This window comes from Chelonoidis abingdonii, chromosome 3, assembly GCF_003597395.2.
Source record: "Chelonoidis abingdonii isolate Lonesome George chromosome 3, CheloAbing_2.0, whole genome shotgun sequence".
Classification (NCBI taxonomy): Eukaryota; Metazoa; Chordata; order Testudines; family Testudinidae; genus Chelonoidis; species Chelonoidis abingdonii.
Genome location: NC_133771.1, coordinates 102,153,637 through 102,178,700, shown reverse-complemented (window position 1 = coordinate 102,178,700; position 25,064 = coordinate 102,153,637). Strand labels below are relative to the sequence as shown.

The window sequence follows — 25,064 nt, the reverse complement described above, 5'->3', positions numbered from 1 at the left end:
GGCAGCTCTGGTCAGTACCGCTGACCAGGGCATTAAAAGTCCAGATGGCGTGGGGCTGGCAGACTCCTTACCCAGCTCTGCATGGCTCCTGGGAAGCAGCCATCATGTCCCTCTGGCTTGTAGGCATAGGTGGCTCTATGTGCTGCCTGCCTCCTCAAGCACCGTTACTGCAGCTGCCATTGGCCACGAACCATGCCCAGTAAGTGCTGCTCGGAACCTGCGATGCTCATCCACTCCTGCACTCCAACCCCCTACCCCATCCCTGAGCTGCCTCCTCCATCCCAAACCCCCCATTCCTAGCCCCACCACAGAGTCTGCACCCCCAGCCCCAGAGCCCTTATTCCCCCATGACCCACCCCCTGCCCCAGCCTTGATCCCCCTTCCCCCACCCTGAACCCCTCATTTCTGACCCCGCCAGGAGCCTGCATCCCAACCCAGAGCCTGTACCCCTCCCACACCCCAATCCCTTTCCTCAGCCCAGAGCCCTCTCCCACACTCTAAACCTCTCATCCCTGGCCCTACTCCCAATCAGAGCCCTCTCCCCCTCACAAACCTCAACCCCCTGCCCCAGCGCAGTGAATATGAGCAAGTGAATGAGAGTGGGAAGAGCAAGAGACAGAGGGATGAGGGATGGAGTGAATGAAGGACGAGGCATCAGAGAAGAGATGGGAAGGGGTAGGGCCTCCAGGAAGGGGTGGGGCAAGGGTGTTCAGTTTTCTGAGGTTAGAAAGTTGGCAACCCTAAAGCCCACAGGGTGCCTATCTGCATTTTTAGCTGCCTTTTAAATCTGTCCCCAGGTCCTTAATTGCACCACAGAATCCCAACATAGATTTTCATCCTTAAATTCAAGTAGTTTACACACCTGGGCTTAATTTATACCCCTTAGAACTCCACTGTAGAGCTTGGCCCAAATTATTCATTTTCCATATTCAAAGTTGCAGAACAAGGGCCCACTCCAGTATTTCTGACCAGAGCAGTAAGTAAAGCTACTGCAGCATTTGGGCTACACACTGAAATTAGAGTAAGTCAGTCATACTTTGAAGGAATTTATAGAAGCCTGAGCAACAAAGATACAACAGCATTTCCCATCACGGGCTGGTTTTGAGAATTCAAATGGAGAGGCCTCCTGCTGATAGAAACAATCAGCTTTCCTAGAGTCTGATCTAGAAGCAGCCAATCAACAAACATTTAAGTTCCCAAAGATGGCCTGCACAAAGCAAAGCCCAAACCCAGAGTAATGTGCATGCAATGTACAGATGCCAATCAACCTGAATCTACCTCAACCAGCCCTGGCAGTATTGGCCCTTCCACGCTTTACAGGTTTGCACTCAGAGTACATCTATGATCAGCTATCCTAACAAAGTTTGGGGCCCGGAGAGCACCTTTCTCAAATCAGAGCTGTATTACAATCTCTGATTGAATGTCACCAATATGTAATATATTGTCAACATAACATCACTTCAGGGATGAGGGAACCGTGACTGGGGGCTGTGTCTCTGGTTCTTTCTTCCTCCTTGTGAACAAGCCAGCCACCTCCCAAGGCCAGGGCTCTCTCAGTCAAATTACCAAAACAGACTGTTAAGTTCAACACCACACCTCCCTGGGGCTTGATTTATTAAGATAACAAAATATTCAAAATAAAAGTTCTCAAATCCTCTGCAAGTCCACGCTCCCAGTCTTCTGCTGTAGGTCTCTCAGGCCTTCCTTTCCTGAGGCATTTTCCCTGAAAACTCAGGGTCCCCTGCTGGACTCTACTTGCTCCCAGCCAATGTTTCCTGCTTTAGCAGGCCTCTGCCACTGTCGCAGACTCTGCAGTCTCTCTCTCTGCAGCTTCTTGCAGCTCTTTACAGGAGAATCAGCTCCTCCATACCCAGCTCATACTACTAAATAAATGCCACACTCCATTGGGGTGCCAGGCAGGGCTAATTGTACAGGGATGGTCAGTTCTAGGCCTCCAGGTCTTAAACGGGCAAGCCCACCGTTACATACATTCTATTAGGGAAAGGATTCTGGACAGCTCTGTGCCACCCCACCAATGCCACCAGTTCAGGGGGCATGAGTATTGTCAGGGGAAGGAGTTTTCCCAGGGTATTCCAATGCTCTGACTATTTCCAGCCACTAGAATCACCCATAAAAGCCATTACACAGTCCTCAGGATTGTGTTACCCTGTACCATAGGCCAGCTCCACTATATTTTAATATGCAAATGGAAAAGTTACATAACTCTTCCTCACACAGGAACTCCAGTTATGTTCAGGGTTTGGCTTAAACCTAACCATTCCATTGGTAACTCAAATTGTTTTGGCTATGTAGTTTAAGTTAGTTATCAGAGGTCTGATAAATATTAACTACAAGTATATTGAATTTAAAATGCAGGCTCAGTTTTAAATTTGAATATCTTTATTGTTGATTTAAGACAAATCTTTTATTTTTAGTGTATTTTTGTGTGAATAAAACTATCTAGTCTTACATCTTTTTGATAGCAATAGCTGGAAGCAGTGTTATGATGAGGGGCTTGTTGGTGTTTCTATCAGAAATACCATCTTTATAACATCATCTTTCTTCTTAGTGTATGTGCAATGTGCCTCAGGCGGCATGTGCCCAGGATTCATCACCAAATTTGGTCCGCTGGTTGGATCATTAGCTTTCCCGGCCGGGGCTAGGTACTGACAGGGAATGCAACGTGAATGCTGATCCATGCCCCCCACATTATCTTTAAAAATTAAGGATCTGAGTTTTAGAGGTACTGAATACCCACAGTTCCCATCAACTTCACCTGAAGCTCCTGAAAAGCAAGCTTATGATGTGGGCTTAGACTCAGAGTACTGGTTACTAGCCTTTATGTAATTATTCTTAGTAATAGTAGCTAAAAAGTTGTGGTATATAGTTCCATGGCATCAAAAATCTCTTTCCAGTTTTTTTATGTTTTTTGTCACGCTACAGCTAAAAAAAAACAAACTTGTTTTTCAATAGACATTTTGCAAGTGCCTTGTGTTCCCTGTAAGCAAAGACTTTTTGTTGTTTGTTTACTTTTTATTTAAATGCTGAATAAATTAACTTTGAAAATCTACTACTGTACACAATACCTGGTGATGGGGTGGTTTTTTTAAACATTTCTTTCTAATGACTGCCAAGGTGCAATCTCTTCTCAATATACACACATAAATTGTGCTAATGAGAGCTGTGTGTGTATTCCAAGAAGAGACTATACTGCAGAATCACTAAATAAGCATATTGTATGAAATCTCATTAATCTCACTGAGACATCTTATATTAACTGCTATATCTCAATGCTGAACTGCAGTTCTTCTGCCATGGCTCACCCTGTGGTGTGTCTACACTTAAGGTGGCATGTAGAGTACATGTATTGCATGACCCCTCAGCACGGGTATAAACAGCAGTGTAGACAGCAAGGCACTGCTAAGGGGAGTACAGTAAAGACATATCTTAAGTTATGGACCCTACACAGCTCTCTGAATGCCAATGCAGTGCCTCCCTACCCATCTACACTGCTAATTTCAGCAGCATAGTGTCCCACTGCCAGAGCCTTTCCCTGCTGCAGTGAAAGATTCTAACAGGGACAAAAGGGACTGCAGCGTGTAGCTACACATGTATCTTTCATGTTGACAAGACCTGTGCTTGAGGATGGGAAGGAGGAGACCATCCCAGGAGGCGTTCTTGAAGAGAGTGGACCTAATCCCAACTACCCTGCACTCAGTAAACTCATTTACATACAAACGGACCTAATCAAGGTTTCATGGACAATAGGCAATGCCAGATTTTTTAACTTTGAAGTGCTTGAAGTGTGACCCATTGCAATTCATAGCTTGTTGAGAGCAGGAATGAAAGGAATTTATGTAAAGAGCATGCTACTGATAGAACAATCTTTAGAATATCTTGCTGCCAGAATAGGGATTCCCTTTTTATATGAACACATAGTCAACATGAGAAGAGGGTGGCAGATTCAGCCCAAAATAGTTAAGATAAGTAATGGCTAAAATAGATTTTCATCAAATGGGTGCAAAATATTGCAGTAATAGACATTTTATTCCATATGCTTTGCACCATTTAAAATTGTAAAAATCACAAACAGGACAAACTAGTATTCAAGTACCATGACAAGGGTTTTGCACAGACAATAAATGTGCTGTGATCTATAGACAGAGTAAGCTTGGATTGAATAGATCACTCTGTCAAAGCCCCAAACTTTAAAGAGACCCTCACTTCATTGCAAAGGCTTTCCCAACTTTGAAAACACTAGGACCTGGTGCAGAAAGGAGATCCTTCACTCCCTCAACCCAAGGAAAAAGCTGATCCACATTTCCGCTGCAGAAAAACAAAAGTCACTGTAATGCTTACATTTCTTGCTGATCAGTCTTCTATAACCTTTGTAGGAATCTGCATAAAAATGAATTGGCACTTTTTCTCCTCTTATTCACAGTTGGCTCCAGGCTTTTTATAGTACTATAGCAGGCAAGTTTGGATTTCTGTACCTGATATTTATTTTACCTGCTTCCTTTTACAGTTGTGGTACTCAAGAAACTCCTCTCTTACTAAGAATGTTGTGGCCCATCTAGTTTTCTTTCAGATGAAAGCTGAAATTACAATTACTTGTTGTCATACTCAGTCCTCCAGCTATGCTATAAAACACCTCAGATATGTATGTGTGTACACATGCACTTCTGCAGGCCAAAAACCACACTGGTACACAACTACATTTGATTGAAGCCATAAATCTTCTTACTCTCTGAACTTTCTCCTATCTGAAATCTCAGAGAACTAATCTGTTTTAATGAACAACTTTTAGACACACAATTCATTCCTCTTAAGAGAGTAAAGCTGAAGAACGTAGATGCCAGAAAACAATGATAGACAGCAGAAAGGCTAGCACTTTTACAGCCAAGAATCTTTTCCTACTCTATAGTAACACTCTCCCCTACAATTAACAAATTGTCTGTGGGAACAGGGCAGTGAACAAGGTCTTAAAATAAAGAAGGGTGACCCCTAGTGTTTGTCTAGAAATAAAGATTGATTCAAACCACCATTCTTCCCCATTACAGAAGTTGAAGTTGAAAAATTCAATGCTGTAAGTAACGTGCACCTAAATTACTACATTATCTATTATTAGTAGAATTAGTATTAGTGCTATTGTTAAAAGAATTTCCAAATGGCAAAACTTCTTCCTCACCATGCATACATGGTTAATCTACAATTCACCCCAGGCGTGTAACTCTAGCAGCAGCAGATTCACTGGAAAAGGCACAAGCTCTGCCTCAATGAGCAAATGGAGCTATTCAAGAAAATAAGAAAAAGCCCCAAACACTGATTACGCACTTTATTGAGGATGACAAATTGTACCCTAGCCTCAGCAATAGTGAGCTGTATGAAATGCACCTAAAGCTAAATGGAAGAAATCAAAGCCTTTTTTTCCTGACAGTGTTTCTTACTTGGCAGAAACATATCCCTGTCTGCTTGGCCAGTAGCACCATGCCATATGGAAAATATAGCTTTTACCAAACAGCCAACTCAACATCTAAATCTAATATGTACTTCACGAAAACATAAATTCATGAATCCAAGTGGATGAAACAACACATATTAGCTCATATACACATTATCTGTACATTCATTTTCTTTCAGGCTATTTCCTCTGTTGAGACAAATTATAGTACAAATAGATGTTTTTGTCAGCCCCCTCAGCTAGCATTTTGGTGGCTTGTATGGTGCCAACTGCTGCAAGAGCTGCAGCCCTTTCTTTTACAAGAGAGCTGCCCCTCGTGACAAACACTTTTTTATCATTCCATTTTCCCCTCCAGAAACACGTTTTGTTCAAGCTGGGTCCACCCTCACGTGCCACTCAACAGTCCCTCATATGAAGAACATCCCTTATTTTGATACTCAAATGTACCGGTGTTCCACATGGACCAGTTGTTCTCTCTTAGATTACTGTAATCTACATATATGGATCTCAGAAATCATGAATAATTCAACTGAAATGAGAAAAAAATGTGTATGGATGAAACAAAGGATGACTCCAACATCCTTTTAACTTTCCTATACTAATAGTCATCATGCCTCTCATTTTCAGTCTTTGTCCCACATTTGGGTTTTGGCACTGAGCGGGTATTCCCTCTCGATTTGTTTTAAAATCTCCTCAATATCTCTTCATGACCTTCCGCAGCTCAGTGCTCTTCTTATGAGACTTAAGACTTTAATTGAGATCCCACGTCTAAAGCCTGAAAAATTACTTTTCATGGGGTGTCTCATTAGGGCTCTCCATTCCCATTCTTCTTGTTTTTGCTGCCTTCTGATTTTTCCACCTCTAATGGGTAGTCACCCACCTCCAATTTGTTGGTGATCATCTCAGATTTAAAATTCAACCTAAAATATGTGCACAAAATGCAGACATCCTGGCTGTTGGGAGCTCCCCCCTCCCTTCACACGCACACACTAACTAGGCAGGATAAGCTGTTGCACTATTTGTATTTTCTCTCCATGGCCCCACACAGCCTCCTGTCTCCCATCTATCCCTACATTCACTTACTTCCCATATTTCCCTCAGTTTCCTACCCATCACGTTCTCTGTCTCTGCTATGCCACATTCCCCTGCTCCCCCAGACTGCCTCTTACCCTCACATTCCCCTGCATCTATCAGTTTCCCAACTACCACCCATATCCCCCTCCACTCACCTCACCCTTCCTCCTGCTCCATCCACTTCCCCTTGATTCCTCATAATTTCCTGTCCTGTGCCTTTCCACTCCCAGCTACACCTCTCCCCTCAATCTGTTTCCTGTCACTTTCAAAGTCTCTTGTCCCATGTCTGGATCTCATAATGCTGACTACCAGGCTACCATCTTTCCTGAGTCCAGCCTGGCTTCAGCCCCTTTGGAAACAATGGGAGAGGGAAGCCAATGCTGGGGGCAGTCTCACCTCCACCTGCAAACATTAACGAGACATAGGAGCCAGCATGCTGAGGATTCAGTCCCAAAGACAATAATGGAAGATGACAGCCATTCTGGAGAAAAGGAAAATTTCACAAGATTCAAAGCAGACATTAGACACTAATGTGAACCCCTAAAAAGCCTAAACTTTGCAAGACCGGCAATAAAATCATGAGAACTGACCATACTGAGGTCTGCAAAGGGGCAGATCTCCCAGCCAGACTTCATCTGCATCCATTTGCAAACCTTTGCATGAAAAATTAGAATGATAGTTGGATTTGTGATGGCCAGGAAAACTGTGTGGTGAATTGCCTGCAAGGTGCAAAGTTTGTGGACCTCTTGAGACATCTAGACAGACTTATACGTAGTGCTGGGGAGGAGCTGCTGGTCGTGGTACATGTAGGTAACAATGACATATGGAAAGGTAGAAGAGAGGTTCTGGAGGCAAAATCTAGGCTATTAGGTGAGAGATTAAAGCCGAGGACCTTCATGATAGTGTTGTCTGAAATGCTTCCAGTTCCATGTGCAGGGCCAGTAATACAGGCAGAATTGCAGGGTCTCAATGGGTGAATGAAATGGGTTAATGAGACAATGATGTTTAGAGGGAGGATTGAGGTTTATTAGGAACTGAGGAGCCTTTGGGAAAGAAGGAGGCTATACAAGAAGGATGGGCTCCACCTAAATCAAAATGGAACCAGGCTGCTGACATGTAAAATTAAAAGGGTCATAGAGGAGTTTTTAAACTGAGGGCTGGGGGAAAGCTGACAGGTGTGGAGGAGCACACAGTTCAGATGCATCCCTTGGGGAGGACTTATTAAAGGGGATACTCTATATCCCATTAAAGAGGACAGGATAGAAGTTGATATAGTACAAGTAGATACCGAAGAGAAACAATCAAACAAAAAAGAGCCCCATTCAATTACGTCACTTGAAGGCAGACAACTAAATACTGACAATTTTCACAAGCCCTAGTGTACAAATGCAAGAAGTCTAAATATTAAGATGGGTGAATTTGAAAGCCTTGCATTAAATAAGGATATTGATATAATAGGCATCAGGGAAATTTGGTGGAATGATAATAATCAATGGGACATAGTGATATCAGGGTACTAACTATATAGAAATGACACAGTAGGTCACACTGCTGGTGGGGGTGGTTGTGGTTGTGGTTAGAGAGGCTACAAAAGCAGAAAACTCCAGCTAGTCCTGGAACCCACAAGGGGAGAGGTGATTCTTGATTTAGTCGTAAGTGGCTCTATCCAGGGGGTGTCATGAAGGTCCACAGGGGACTGCCCCCTCTGTGGTAGTTGTGACATCTAGTGGTAAATGTCCCCAAGGCTGCTCTCTCTCTCAGGGCAGCAATGCCATGGGGCACATGCCCACAGAGGTCACCCTTTCTCTCAGGGAAGCCATGCCCAGTATCAATAGTCCAAGGCATTAGCCTCTAGTACCAATACTACTAGACAGCAGTGCCCAGTGGCAAGTGCAGGGAGGGTAGGGGAACCCAAGCCCATCCTACTCCACCAGGTTCTTACCCAAGGCTCCATGAAACCAATCTCCCCAAAGGAAGGTTCAGGTCTGCATGTCTCCTGACACATCCCTTGGGTTGCTTCTTACCCTTAAACCCACCTCGGGCATCTCCTCAGTTGGCAGCAGCTCGGTGTCCCCTTCTGTCCCTGCAGTCAACTGGTTCTCTGCAGCATAGACAGGGTCCTTGGTCTCAGCCATCTGGAGTCTTGTAGGAGCCTACAGAACACATTCGCTCTCCTCCTCAGCCAGACCAGACTGAGCCAAGCTGAGCTGCTTCCTTTTATATGCTCCCTCCACTGGGAGCATGCACAGCAAGGGCAAGAGGGAGAGGCCACTTGGGCCCAAAGTAATTGGTTAACCCCTGCCTGATCAGTACACCCCGTACCACGCACACAGAATCTAGTCCAAGAGGTGAACATGTCTGAACATAGTGACAATAATGTAATTAAATTTACTATCCTGGGGGGGGTGGTTACTGGGCATTTCACGCTTTACTGGAGCACCTCCTTCTGGCTGCATCTGGGGATTAGCTCTGCTAGGTCAACACCCCTTCCTGCAGTTGCATCCCATCACTCTCTCAGTCTCACTCTCTTAGAATTCAACTGCTCCCACTTTCTGGCTTGGCCCTCCAAGGATATTGCATGCATCTAAGTCTTCTCTTTCATTCCAACCTTAACCATGCTACTGGGTTCCAGCTCAGTGACCCTACAAATAGCAGTCAAGGTCAGCACAATCTTATCCCTTACTACTGTATCCCTGGGCTACTTTCTACTTTGTCGTCTCACCTTGACAGTAACTGAGCATCTCTCTTTCTGCAGCCTGCTTCTACTCTCAGCTACAGAACTTTATACAGGCCCTCCTGTTCCTATCCAGCTGAGTTCCCTCATTACTCCCCGTCTCTTCCTCCAGGAGAAGCCTAGATGGTTATTAGGCCCCCTTGGCCATTTTAACCCCTTCAAGCCTTGTGTGGGGTGGACAGCCCATCACAGGGGGGAAATACCAGTGAACCCCCCCACCATAGCATTTAACTTCAAAAAGTGGAACTACACAAAAAAGAGGAGACTCGTTAAATGGAAATTAAAAGGAATAGTCACAAGAGTGAAATGCCTGAAGGCTGCATTAAAAAATGTTAAAACACCAGAATACAGGCTCAAACTGTATGTATACCCCAGATTTTTAAAAACAGCAAAAGGATAAAAAAAAATACCATCATGGCTAAACAGAGTACAAAAGACAGCTAAAGACAAAAAAAGGCATCTTTTAAAAATTGGAAGTCAAATCCTACTGAGGTGAATTGCAAGGGACATAAACTCTGGCAAGTCAAATGTAAAAGTATTATTAGGCAGGGCAAAAAAGAATTTGAAGAGCAACTAGCAAAAGATACAAATACTATCAGATTCAGGAAGCCTACTAAACAATCAGTGGGGCCACTGGATAATCAAGGTGGTACAGGAGCTCTCAAGGAACACAAGGCCATTGCAGAGAAGCTAAATGAATTCTTTACATCAGCCTTCACTGCAGAGATTATGAGGGAGATTCCCACACCTGAGCCATTCTTTTTAGGTGAAAAATCTGAGGAACTGTCTCAGACTGAGGTGTCAGTAGAGGAGGTTTTGGAACAAATTGATTAATTAAACAGTAATAAATCACGAGGACCAGATACTGTCCCACCAAGAGATCTGAAGGAACTCCAGTATGAAACTGAGGAACTACTAACTGTGCTATGTAACCTCTCACTTAAATCAGCCTCTGCATCAGATGACTGGAGGATAGCTACATTAATGCCAATTTTTTTTGAAGGCTCCGGAGGTGATTCTTGTAATTACAAGTCAGTAAGCCTAACTTCAGTACCAAGCAAACTGGGTGAAACTATAGTAAAGAACAGAATTACCAGACACATAGAGCAACACAATATGTTAGGGAACAGTCAACACAGCTTTTGTAAAGGGAAATCATGCCTCACCAATCTATTAGAATTGTTTGAAGGGGCAACAACCATGTGGACAAGGATGAGAGGTAAATAGCAGGGTCCACCAAGGATTCGTACCAGGACTAGTGCTGTTCAACATATTCATAAATGATCTGGGAAAAGGGGTAAACAGTGAGGTAGCAAAGATTGCAGATGATACAAAGTTACCCAAGATAGTTAAGTCCAAAGCTGACTATGAAGAGTTACAAAAGGATCTCACAAAACTGGGTGACTGGGCAACATGACAGATGAAATTCAATGTTAATTAATGCAAAGTAATACACACTAGAAAACAATCCCAATTCTACACATAAAATGATGGGATCTAAATTAGCTTTTATCACGCAAGAAAGAGATCTTGGAATCATTGTGGATAGTTCTCTGAAAACATCTGCTCAATGTTCAGTGGCAATCAAAAAAATGTCACAGAAAGTTAGGAACCATTAGGAAAAGGATAGATAATATGACAGAAAATATCATAATGCCATTACATAAATCCATGGTACACCCACACATTAAACACTGCATGTAGTTCTGGTCAACCCATCACAAAAAAGGTATATTGGAATTGGAAAAAGTATAGAAAAGGGCAAAAAAAAATGATTAAGGTGTATGGAACAGCTTCCATATGAGGAGAGCTTAAAAGGACTGGGGCTGTTCAGCTTAGAAAAAAGATGAGTAAGGGGCAATATGATGGAGGTCTATAAAATCATGAATGGCGTGAAGAAAATGAATAAGGAATTTCTACTTACCCCTTCACTTAATACAAGAACCAGGAGTCACCCAATGAAATTAACAATCAGAAAGTTTAAAAAATAAGTACTTCTTCACACAATGCACAGTCAACCTGTGGAACTCATTGCCAGGGGATGTTGTGAAGGCCAAAGGTATAACTGGGTGCAAAAAAGAATTAGATAAATTTATGGAGGATAGTTCATCAATGGCTATTAGCCAAAATGGTCAGGGATGCAACCCCATCCTCTGGGTGTCCCTAATCCTCTAGAACAGTGGTTCTCAATCAGGGGTATGCAGAGGTCTTCCAGACGGTACATCAACTCATCTAGATATTTGCCTAGTTTTACAACAGGCTATCTAAAAAGCACTAGCGAAGTCAGTACAAACTAAAATTTCATACAGACACTTACTTGTTTATACTGCTCTCTAGAAAAACACTAAAATGTAAGTACAATATTTATGTTCCAATTGATTTATTTTATAATTATATGGAAAATGAGAAAGTAAGCATTTTTTCAGTAATGCTGTGCGGTGACACTTTTGTATTTTTATGTATGATTTTGTAAGCAAGTAGTTTTTAAGTTAGGTGAAATTTATGGGTACTCAAGACAAATCAGACTCCTGAAAAGGGTACTGTAGTCTGGAAAGGTGAAAGCCACTGCTCTAGAAGCTGGGATTGGATGATAGGGGATGGATCAGTCAATAGATTGCCCTGTTCTGTTCAGTTCCTCTAAAACATCTGGCACTAGCCACTGTCAGAAGACAGGATACTGGGCTGGATGGACCATTGCTCTGATTGATATGGCCATTCTTAAGTTCTTAATTCTCTTTTTTAATTGACAAGCCTCCACAGTGATTGTTTTAGAAGTAGTAGGATTTGTATTATAATATTACCTACAGACCCCAACCAGGGATCAGGACCATGTTACCCCGGCGCCCTACACCAAAGATGAAAAGCGAGTTCCTGCCTGAAAGACCTACGATCTAAGTGTACTTTGACTTGAGACTTTTTTATTTTTTAAAGCAAGCCTAAGTCTTCAGCAGACATTTGATGTACCATATGCCAGAGCTGGCAGTACATAACATTCCAAATTCAAAAAATAAAAACTTTTATAAAGTAGATGCTCCGCAACCCAGTGTCCCTGCTTATGGCCCTGTAAGCCTCATTCCCATTCCTGTTTGATCATTTGTTGTTCCCTGAAATTCATTTTAAAAAAAATATTAAAAGAAAAAAAACCCCTCTACTTTGGCACAGAGTGTTAGATCTCAGCTAGGGAGTCCATTAAACTAAGTTGTATTTCTTTCCTGTTTTCTGATTACTTTTCCCCTCTTTATTTTAGGATGTTCATTTTGTTAAAATATTCAATGTTGGCCGCAGATATAACCTACCAATTTTGATGCCAACATGACATTTTCGTTGCTTGTTGAAGGAAGAGGCCCAACACTGGGCCTATAACTCATTTGCAAACTCAATTTAGAGCAGCTGCTCTCACTCCATAATTTCTTATCCTAAAACTGTGTAGAGTAGGAACAGCTGCTGTGTTTTATTTCAGAGGTGGCTGTATTTAGTGGTGGGTGAGCTCCTGCCCTTTGAGGTCTGAAGGGGGAGAAGGAGAAGAGGGTATACAGAACTTCTGCCCTTCCCTATTCAAATTGGCAGCCAGATCTTTCCCTAGCATTCCAGAAAAGATGTAGCAGCCATGGCAGTGCATACTGACTTATCAATTCACAAAACATTTTTATAATAATTAATGGAAACAAAATAACTTTACAGCTACATGCTTTTGATACAGATGATTCCCAAAGTACTTTACAGACTGGACCAAACTCTCTCTAGCTGGTGCTGCGAGGAGAAAGAGGGATGCTGCCAGTATATCCTCTGCTCTAGGGATCATGCTGGCCAGGACAGGTTTCTACTGAGGGGTACCCTTAGTGAGGGGGCTGTGCTGGGAAATGGAGCAGCATAGGCTGTAGGTATGCACTATATCCAGCCAGCTAACCTTTATGATGCACTCAATAGCCCGTGCTGATTCCTGTCCAGGCCAGCATGGTATCTAGAGTAGAGGATATACCTGGCAACATCCATCTTCCTCCTCACAGTAGTGGCTAGAGAGGATTTGGTTCAGTCTATAAAGTACTTTGGGAACCTTCTGGATGAAAGGCATATAACTGTAATGTTATATTATTCCTATCAGTTATTATATAAGTATATTATGAACTGATGAATTTGAATCAGATGAGTGGACAGTGATACCAGCTTGCTAGGTACAACTCACTTTCAAAAGTGATGGCTGTTATGGGTGTAATTTACCTTCCTCTTTATTCTCTTTTCCCTGCTTCCATATGCAATGCATAATACCATTTCTCAAATTCCTTTAGCTACGGTATCTACTATGCCTGCCTTCTCCTCTGGGACTAAGGGACACAATGTATTCTCCTTAACAAGTAATTTGCTTGCACATTATATTTTGTGGGATTCAGTTTATTCTGACAGAAAACTGGGAACTTTTGCATCACTAGCATTTTCCATGAAATCATGCAGCATTAAGCCACAAGCATATTATTTCAATTTTAGAACAAATATTTAAAACCAGCATACTTTTTTGGTGGAGGGAAGTTCTCGCATTTAACAGCAGCAATCACTTCTTGTTGAGACATTTCCTTTCTCCCCCTTCCCCCTTTTAATCTCAATGGAGACTCTCACAAATAATCCTGCCTATTCATGGAAGAGCGAAAGTGATTATTGTATCAACCAAATGGACGTACATATTTTACAAAGAATGCAGACCAAGCAGCTTATTTCCCTCAATATCCTCCAATACCATCCCAAGCAGTCTATCTGCCTCATCGCAATCTGTACCTGTTTACATGGGCTGAAGGATTGACAGACCAACAGTTCTGAACAAAGTTCTCTCAGTACATGAAGTCATTGCAGGCAGTAATCACAGAATAAACACTCTGTCACTTTCCTCCCTAAAACTGGAAGGAGGTTTGTACAGGCTGAGAGCAGAAATACCAGGAAAAAAATGGGATATTGTTAGGAATTAAGGGCCTAATTAAACTCCCACTGAAGTCTTTCAGTTATTATTAAAAAGAGCTGGATCCATCCATAAGATTATACCAGCCAGAAACAAACTGAGATTGTGGAGAACTCCTCCTTGTGTTTTCAAACTCAAACTCAGTGTGTCATGGACAAATTGAACTGAGGTGGCAAAGAAAGTGATGACATGTTTTTCAACTGCTTAAATACCAGTGCTAGGAGTATGGTAACAAGCAAAAGCAATTGGAAATTCTCACTGATGAGAAGAAATTTGATATAATTGACATTACTGAGTCACATGACTGGAATGTTAAAATCACTGATTACAGCCAGTTTAGGAAGGTTAGAGTGGGTAAAAGAAGTGGCATGTGTGTGTTTATGTGGAGAGATGACACTGTACATTAAAGACACCATTACCTGTTTCAGAGTTATTGATAAATCAGAATAATGCTTATGGATCAATATTCCCAGTAACTAAACCCAGACAAGATACTGGAGGGGGCTGTTATAGACCACTGAATCAAACCAGAGAATAGGATGAGTTGCTTCTTAAGAGCTTCTTTGTAAAGTGTTTAAAGAAACCTATGCTGTTATGAGGGACTTCAGTTTGAGGGACATATTCCAGAGATCTCATGCAACCAGTAGTAGAACATTAGAGTTTCTAAAAATTACATTTGGTAATTTTCTAACACAACAGGTGTAGCACCCAGTGTGAGGTAATTCAGTTCTGGACCTCATTATGATACATGAAGATGAATTAGTCATTGGCTTCGATTACATTAATTATGGGTAAAAAGAGGACAGTCTCAAACAATCAAATATATATTCCTGGTGCTTCCAAAGGGCTAATTCCCCAAAGCTGATGAAAATTAATAGCAAAAATGATTGGGAAGAAAAATGTCAACAGAAAAATGTGAATTAAAAGTGAGAGTTGTTTAAGAAGACTTTATTAGATGGTTAGAAAGCCACAATTCCCCACACAAGAAAATAACTAAAAGTCTGTCCTTGTTCAGCAAGAAAGTTAAGGGGCAATTGGCTGAGGAAACCTGTGGTCTGCTGATGAGTAAAGATTGTATACTCCTTGGGGATGGGGTCATTGTTTTGTCCTGTGTTTGCAGAACACCTAGCGCATTCCTGGTTCACGATAGAGATCCTAGGCACAACAGTAATACAAATAAATAAAAAACAATAATACATGTAATAAATCTTGACATAACGGAGAAATTTCAAAAAGCTGGAAGACTGCTATTATCCTGCCTGTATTCAAAAAGGGTAAATGGGATGGAATGATTCTAGGCAACATAATGGAAAAGCTGCTATAGTATTCAATCAATACAGAATTAAAGGCTAGAAATATGGAAAACAGCTCATCAAACAAACCTGCTTTCATTTTTTGATGCAATGACAAGTTGGACTGATAAAGATAACTGTAGAAGTAATATATGTTGACTTTTGTCAGGCTTTTGACTTGGTAATGCACAACATTCTGATTAAAAGATTAGCACTGTACAATACCAATAAAGCACACAATCAGTGGATTAAGAACTGGCTAACTAATAGATCTCTAAAAGTAGTTGTCAGTGTGAATTCAACATTGAATGGGGTGTTTCTAGTGGGGTTATGCAAGGATCAGTACCAGGCCCAATGCCATTCAATATTTTACCAATTACCTAGAGGTAAATACAAAATGGCTGGTGACAAAGATTAGCAGAGTGGTAATAATGATAAGGACAGGGCAGTACAGAATGATCTGGATTTCATGGTAAACTGGGCCCACTCAGACAAAACGTGTTTTGATACAGTCATATGCAAAGTTATGCATCTAGGAACCAAGAATGCAGGCCACGTCTACAGCATGGGGGATTGTATCCTGTGATTCAGTGAGTTTAAAAAGGATTTAGGTGTCATAGTGGACAAACAACTAAATATGAGCTCCCATTGTGATGTTGTGGCAAAAAGAGCTAATGCAAAGCCTGGAGGTATAAGGAGAAGACTACAAAGATGATTTTACTTCTATATATGGCCATTGGTAAGACTGATACTAGAATACTGTCTATAGTTCTGGTGTCCACATTTCAAGAAGGATGTTGAAAAATTGGAGAAAATGAAGAGAATAGACACCATAATGATATAAGGGCTGGAGAGAAGAGTAAAAAAACGCAATCTGTTTAGCCAGGGCCGGCTCTAGTTTTTTTGCTGCCCCAAGCAAAAAAAAAACAACCCTCAGACAGTGCAACTGCCGAAGCAAAAAAAAAAAAAAAAAACCTCCCAGAATGCCACCCCTGGATTTGTGCTGCCCCAAGCATGTGCTTGGTTTGCTGGTGCCTAGAGCCGGTCTGGTGTTTATCAGAAAGAAAATGGAGAGGTGACTTGATTATGGAGTATAGTATCTTTATAGGGAGAAAACAGCGGACACTAACTGGCTCCATACTTTAGCAAGAACTAATGGCTAGAAGTTAAAGCCAGAAAAAATCATGTTGGAAATAAGACAGACATTTTTAATAGTGAGAGTGATTAACCATTGGGACAAACTACTCAGGAAATGGTGGATTCTCCATCTCTGGCTATCTTCCCATCAAGCATGGATGCCTTTCTGGGAGTATACTTTAGTCAATACAAGTTATTGGGCTCACTACAGTAGTAACTAGGTTCTATAGCCTTTGTTACAGAGGAGTCAGACTAGATCAGTGGTTTTCAACTTATGAGGTCCGCACACTATGTCTAAAATTTACAAAGGGGTCTGCACCTCCATTGTAAATTTTTAGAGATCTGTAAATGAAAAAAGGTTGAAAACCATTGGACTAAATGATCTAATGGGTCCTTCTGGCCTTAAAAGTTTGGGGGGAAATGAATCTCTAGAAGCTTGAGAGAGGACTACATAAAAATACTCTTTCTGCTATTATTTCCAGTGGGTACAGTTATCACTCAGACAGGTTTCTGAGTCAGAAATAATGCAAGCTAAGGCAAGAATTAAATTCTTGAAATACCAGCACAGAAAATGTGTACTTATATTTTTTCTTTACAGAACTAAATTTAAAATTACTAAGGCCCTGAGTTTCTTTTTTCAGACATCATTTTGGAGACCCAGAGTTGCAGGGCAGCCTTCATCCCTATTTAAAACAAACTAAAGAACAGGAAGGCTAAATTCAAGTTGTGCTATGTGATGCTGTTGAAGTTACTGTTTAAAAATTAAAAATAAAATAGAAAACCACAAGTCCCTCTACAATGATGATGTGAAAGACTCTGATATGTCCAAGTAGGTTGTTGAGGAGGCTAAGAAAACAAAAGAAAGCACTATTGCAAATGGCTCTGTTCTAACTGCACAAGATTAAGGGATTTGGTGTATTTCAAAACCTAGCTCTGGTTCAAATAAGCGCTTATCTATATTTTTATATAAATAGTGTGGAAGTGTATGTTTGTGTAAATACAGGAAAAATAACATATCTGAGGTGATATCCCTAAACAACTTAATCTAGCATTGTATGACAGTATGTTTGGGGGAGGGGGTCATAGGTTCATCCCCCTGCCCTTCCAAGAAGATGCCTAACCCAGATTCACATAAACACCCAAGTATATGATTGCAGAAATATTAGGATTAGCCTATTATACTACTTCTGTATAATATTTGCAAATGTTGGACGATTTATTAGCGTTAACCTAGCACCTTCATAGTATTCTGGCCTTTTTGCCATCTATTCTGATATTAAGCCAAAACAGCTGATATTCTGGGCACCTGTTACTAACTAATTTATCCATTTATTTGTACTTACTTCACTTCCTACTTTATTTTTTCGTTTAATTTAGCCCTAAGGTTGAACCAATTTTTTACATCATTCTTTTTGTTCCTTTCTCACTTTATTCTCTTCCTACCATGATTTGGTCTCTTCTCTTTCTGCCAGGTTACCCTCCCTATGAGGGATACTGCTTTGTTTTTACAGGGGTGTGGTACATTATAGGCTGAAATGGCTTGTAAAATTAAGTAGTCGGTATGACATGCATGACAAAGCCCTGTTAAGGCTGGAAATCCAGAAATCTGGAGAGTTTCTTTAAATGACATAACACTAATTTGTATATTTGGTGAATATGTATCACCTTATTTACATAACTGACTAGGGCAAACTAGTGAGCAGAACTAATGCCTGACAAGTTTGCAGCATTGAATAAGCTGTAGGATTGCCATGCTCCTGCCTGACTCTGTCATCTCTGTGGACTGGCATCCAGCTAACTCTGACCCTGGCTACTACTTGTCCTGGACTTGGCAGGGAACTGTGACTGGGTTGGTGCCTCTGGGGGTGGCTGGGAGATCTGTCTGCTTCCTGATGGGAATGCTCTGGCTGAGCTGATGGCTCCTAGCTGGGGGCTGAGTTCTGGATGTGGCTTGCCTCATGCTCCCTTGCTTTAATCAACTTTTGCTGGTCCTTGTTGCAAAGGCTGTCTAATCGCCAGTCTAAACCCCAGTGTGTATTCCACTTTATACCTATCTGCCTATGGCTCCATTACAGCAGCCAATGATCACCAGGGTTTTGAGATACACTAACCCCTCTCCATTCCATTAGACTCAACCCCTATATGGGTGTCTGGGAAGTACAGTAGCATACGAGCTGTTACAACACCCTTACACCTGAGGTTTTATTTATGTGGGAGGAATCTTCCATGGACAAGTTAAGCTTTTTCAGGTTGCTTTACAATGAAACAACCTTAACAAATCAGAGAATCTGGCCTGCTATCTCTGCAGTTATGTGACATTGTCACTGAAAAAGTGCTTACTGGAGGTATCTTTTCCTTTGAAACTCCTACTTTTAAACTTGATGACATGCAAAAAGTGTCCTTGCAGTAATTATCACTTGTAGTGAGTTAGGAACAGGCAGGGCCGGCGCTTCCATTTAGGCGGCCTAGGCAATCGCATAGGGCACCAGGATTATTGGGGGGTGGCATTTTGCCAGGGGAGGTGGCAGGCAGCTCCAGTGGACCTGCCGCAGTCGTGCCTGCAGAGGGTCCCCTGGTCCCATGGCTCCAGTGGAGCTGCCGCAGGCACGACTGTGGCAGGTCCACCGGAGCCATGGGACCAGCGCGCGGGGCGGCGAAATGGCCGTGCACCTAGGGCGCTAAAAACACTAGCGCCAGTCCTGGGAACAGGAGATTGAGGCTGAGATCCTTCTTTATCTGGACTCTTACTTTTCATCATTAACTCTTTTGGACATATGGTAAAAAAACTGACACCCTGCTGCCGAAAGACACTGGTGAAAATGTTTTTACAAAGGAATGTCAGTAATAAAACAGATTCTGGAGAGACAATGGAGGCAGTGCCACTTTTTATTTTAACGCATACATTATGGAAGTATCCCAAACGCTCATTTCTGGTTACTAATCATCATCTGTACTGAAAAGACTACACAGCCAGTTATGGCCAGGAGGCTAGAGGCTTGCTGTTCTCTGTTATGAAGAGGATGCTGAAGGAAGCAGGAACAGTAAGTCCCTGAATCTCTGAGCATCATCCTCCATATAAAAAATAAAAATAAAAGTAAAAGAGGGAGTTCAGACACTATCAATTGCGGAGAAAAACTTGGCTTACTGTGGAAATGTTCAGTCTAAACTTCCATTTATCAACTCCAATCTGGCTTCCAGATACACTGAATTGGCAACCTTTTGTGGATTATTTTAAAAAAAGACTAGACAGTTTATCCAAATCCTGAGATTATTTCTGTGTAACTGTTCTGCCAGCTTTTCCAAAGAGTAATTAGGCTTGAGCTCAGAAGACAGAAAAATGTGGCCTTGGTCACAACTGTGTCCCAAGTTAGCAACCAAAGAAAAATCATCAGATATAAGTAAATAGCAAGGGGATCTTAGAAGTTAGTTATGCCATGCGCTGATTAAAGTAACAGTTAAATAAAAGAAAACAGATAACTATGGGGAGAGCTGTCAGTGGCTGTGGGATGTGATAATGTTGTCTGAAAGACTTATGCTTTTGTCTGGGATCAGGAGAGTTATATAAATGTTAATGGACTAAATTCAGCAGAGGAGAAGCTATTGTGTGAGGACGGCCTGTTCTGACACCTACCTGTGGCTTAATTATATTGTCATCTTTTTGGGTCAGCAGATACACTTGAAACTCCCAACTGCACCTTGGTATTCCATAATTAAAAAAAAAAATACTATGAATTCAGAAGAAAACAGAGACGCTTACTACACACTAATGAACTAAGGAAACAGCATGGTCTGCATGCTGATACAAAAAATGCCTCCATGTCTAGATTCTTCCACTGATTTTCTTATGAACATGGTTTCTTTAAGATGCTATCAGACCCATTCTGGTATTGGGGCAATCCCTGTAGATTGTTTTCATAGTCAAGGAAAATTGTTCTTTGGGGAAGTGCCTGACCAGCAGCCTTCAATAAAAAGCATGGACCAGAAAGGGGCATGCTCTCGAAAGATGCTGTTGTACATGCACCTTTTGCATTTTGTGGATAGCCAGATTTGTAGTCTTTTCAATAAAGATGAGTAGTGACCAGAAATGGGGGAAGCTTTGGACATTTCCAAAGAATGTGTGTTAAATATACATAAGGGATTCTAATCGTGTTCTTAATGTGCTTCTGGAAGTTGCTCAGGTACTGTGGTAATGAGGACTGTATAAGAACCTGACTAGAACTGAAATAAGACACTGACTGCAGTCACTGTCTGGCTTTGGAAAGTCCTGGTGACTGTGAAGAGTGGGATGAACAGGTGATCAAACATTACAATACCTCAATAAAATGGCTTTCCCAAAGACTTAAAAACACTCTCCTACCCCACCCCAAGTAAAGTGTAATCAACGGTTTGAGCAATAATAAGAAATGTAATGCATACACAGTTAAATACATCCTTAATCGTACCCATGTTTTAAGAGTAATCCTGCAGTCTTAATTCAACTCTATTTTAGAGGTATCTGTACCTACAGTAAAGTCAAATAAAACAAATACCACAGGTCTAATGATCTAACTTGCTTAGTAACTTAGTGTAAAGATGCCATTGTAATTTGTTGGCTGCCCATCTTTCTCCTTTGTTGACTGTCCCCTGTAGACATTGACTTACAATGTATGTTAGTTTATGGCTGGAAGACAAGAAGGAGATTGCTTTCTATTACTTTTAATAGTTTACCATTAGTTTCTCTTCTCCCCCACCCCTGAACCTGTTATCTAGATCTGTACTTACCTTCTCTTTTCTACCTTTTCCCCTTACAAATAACATACAAGTTGTGCTTATCCCACCTAAACCTCATGATGGACCTAATCCTGAGGTCTTTAAAATTCCCACTGAAATCCACAGGAGCTGGCCTGAGTAAGGACTAAGGCCCTGATCTTCAAAAGATATTTAGATGCTTAACTCCCATTGATTCCAAAGGGAGTTGGCTCCTAAACACCTTTGAGACTCTGGGTGCAAAGGTCCAATTATACTACTGTGATACAGCATGGCCAGAGGGCAGCAGGAGAGTGTTAGCAGGGAGCCTTATTCCCTGCAAGGGGAGGAAGGTTTGCTATAGATTAACTAGAGCACCTGTAGCCAATTAGAGCACCTGTAGCCAATTAGAGCACCAGCAGTCAGTCATGTGATAAAAACCCCTGCTTCAGTCAGACAGTGTGGGAGTTGGAGCAGGAAGGTTTGGTTGGAGCAGAGAGCAGTTTGAAGGAGTTGGAGAAGAGAACAGTTTTGAAGAGAGACAAAAGGAAAGTTTGGAGGAGTGCTGCGGTGGGCTGAGAAATCCAAAAGAAACCCTAGGTAAGGGGCACCTGGCTTGTGTAGAAGGAGGGCAAGAAGCCCCTTCACAAGCTGAAGGGCAGGAGAGGGAAGTAACCCAGGGGAAGGAACCGCTAGTTCAAGTGGTTCACCACAAACCTCAGGGCCCCTGGGTTGGGACCTGGAGAAGAGGGCGGGCCCAGGTCCCTCCCTCTCCACTCCCCTCCTCAAGGACACTAGTGGGGTAATTAAAATACTGGTTCAGAGGCAAGCAATGGTGCCCTGAACCTTCCCCAAAGAAGAGAAAGCACAAGACCCAGCATAACAGGACTGGCAATTTGCCACACTACCCTTACTCATTTTGAGTAATATCTTACTCTAATGAAATCACTGAGTAAACTACCACACAAACTGAATAAGAGTGACAGAATTAGGCCCTATGTAAATAATGAGGCACATATTCTGCCACTTTTACTCATGATGAGCACAAATGAAGACCCTGATCATATAAACACTTATATGCATGATTAATTGTACGCAATGAGACTACACATGTGAGTAACATTAAGCATATATTTAAGCATTTGCAAACCAAGAGATTTAATTTGATTACTTTGCATATAGCCTCATTGATGGCACATGACTGTCAGCAAGGATCTCATGATTTGGGCCACCGTCCCTGGTTAAATGTGTTAATACTTACATTTTACTCTCACCTATAATGCTGTAAGACATAATATAAAATAATGTAATGAATTTAGCTTTATTTTGCTTCCCTTCTATTTTAATTACCAAGAATACAAAACACTGATGAGAGTGTGACAAATGTACATTGTATATCTTCAACTTTGCCACCTGGGGAAAAAAGAGAAATGTCAGGGATACCGTTTAGCTTAAATTGAATCTTTTGTATGCATGCCTATTGGGTTCAAGAATTTGATAGTTTTGTAAGGATCTGAATTAAAAAGCAATAAAAACACATTTGAAAAAGACAAAGAACATGGTGTTTCATGAAACTGAAGTGTGAGACTGTGCATTGGATAAAATGAATATAATCCAATTCCTCTGAGAAAATGTTCAAAGAAAAGTATGTATATACCCACTATACATTTTTAGACATGTTAATAAGGCCAAGATTTCTAGCCACTCAGCTACAAGAGTGTTCACGTCAGGAAGGAATACAACAGCAAAGAACCCATAAGGTTTCAGCCTGCTGCAGAAGTAACCCATTCAAACACTAATGGCATTTTATTTCCAGATGACTGTTAACTATGACCCCATATAATCTTTAAACCAAAACCGCGTGTCATTATTGGATTTGCCTAAGATACTATTTTAATATTTGGATGAAACTTATACAACAGCTGCTATGGCTGTTTGATTTTATTATTGAACCTGCTCCATTAATATGCATGTTGACTGAATAACTGCCAATGAGCCTTTTAAAATATGCTCCTAATCACATCAGCATTAAATATTAAACAGGAACTCGTCTCTACCATTTGCTTGCAGTCTCTCTTTCTTAGTTTATCTGTACATGTGTGTCTGGGCGAGCAGTTATTTCTGCTGATAACTTCATTCATCCTAAACAAACACTTTTTTTGCTATTGTTATTTATTTAGAATTCTCCCACCATGGAAAAGGCAATACTCAACAGATGCAGGTTTGAAAGTGTTGCTTCTAGTAAACATTTTGCCTCAAGGTTTTTTGTCCTATCTTTTCTTTCTTTCTCTCTCTAGGGAATTTTTGTTCTAGGATTGCCATATGCTCTTCTCCACAGTGGATACAGTGGGCTGTTTCTTATTATCCTGGCTGCAGTATTCTGCTGCTATACTGGCAAAATTCTAATTGCTTGCTTGTACGAAGAAAATGAAGATGGGCACCTCATAAGAGTGAGAGACAAATACGAAGACATTGCTAATGCTTGCTGTAGAAAGCGATTTCCCAAACTAGGTGGCATAGTTGTCAATGTGACCCAGGTGATGGAACTGATCATGACGTGCATTTTGTATCTGGTTGTTAGTGGGAACTTGCTGTCACATAGTTTTCCATATTTACGAGCGACAGAGAAAACTTGGTCTGTAATTGCGTTTGTAATGTTGCTGCCTTGTGTGTTTATCAAAACTCTAAGCATTGTTTCCAAACTCAGCCTGCTTTGCTCCTTAGTCCATTTCATTATCATCTTCATAGTGATGAGTTACTGTCTGACACAAATACATCAATGGTCTTGGACAAGATTTAGACTCTTCATTGAGTTTGAGGATTTCCTGGTCTCAGTGGGGGTGATCATTTTCAGTTACACTTCACAAATATTTCTTCCTACTCTTGAAGGGAACATGAAAAACCCAAAGGAATTTAGCTGTATGTTGAACTGGACTCACTTTTTTGCTTGTCTCTTCAAGACAGCCTTTGCACTGACTGCATTCCTGACCTGGGGCGAAGAGACAAAGGAAGTTATTACTGACAACCTGCCATCATCCCTGAAAACCCTGGTGAATTTGTGCTTCTTAGCCAAGGCTCTTCTGTCTTACCCCCTGCCCTTTTTTGCAGTCACAGAAATACTGCATACTTGCATATCTAGCAGTAATTGTTCTGATTACAGAGCACCTCTGTTTATTGTAGTTTTAAGAGGCTTGGCCCTCTTGTTCACTCTGCTGATGGCCCTGTTCATACCACATTTTGCTCTGCTGATGGGTTTAACAGGCAGTGTAACAGGTGCTGCTGTGACTTTTCTTCTTCCTTCTCTTTTCCACTTAAAACTTAAATGGGGAAAGTTATTGTTCTTGGAGAAATGTGCAGCCATTTCTCTTTTTATTGTGGGTTTCCTTTGCAGCTTAGCAGGTATAGCCTGCTCAATAAAAGGGCTGATTGAAGCAGTTGGAAGAATGTAGAAAGGCCATCTTGAAAATCTGATAATATACTCTTGAGTATTACCACTGCAAATGCAATTCCAAAATTAATATATCATACAGCAGAGACTTTCAAGTTTGTTTTAATATAAGAACTACTACTTGTTTTTAAAATGAGTAAAAAAAGAAAAACAACTTGGTTTACAATTGAAATATTTTGTCATTGAATTGAAATGGGAGTTTCATTTGCTCTCATGTTCAACATTAACAGTGCTATAACAAGAAAAAC

The 25,064-nt window shown here is 41.3% G+C and overlaps 1 protein-coding gene across 1 annotated transcript in view; it reads left to right on the top strand.

Annotated features, from left to right (window-relative positions):
- LOC116838355 (vesicular inhibitory amino acid transporter-like) overlaps positions 1 to 24,844 on the top strand; it is a 34,237-nt gene extending 9,393 nt beyond the window's left edge. Inside the window, exon 2 of the mRNA XM_032803472.2 lies at positions 23,666 to 24,844. Within this exon, the coding sequence (XP_032659363.2) occupies positions 23,666 to 24,817 (1,152 nt within the window). The 3' untranslated portion in view covers positions 24,818 to 24,844. The remainder of the gene's footprint in view (positions 1 to 23,665) is intronic.
- The last annotated feature ends 220 nt before the right edge of the window (positions 24,845 to 25,064 follow it).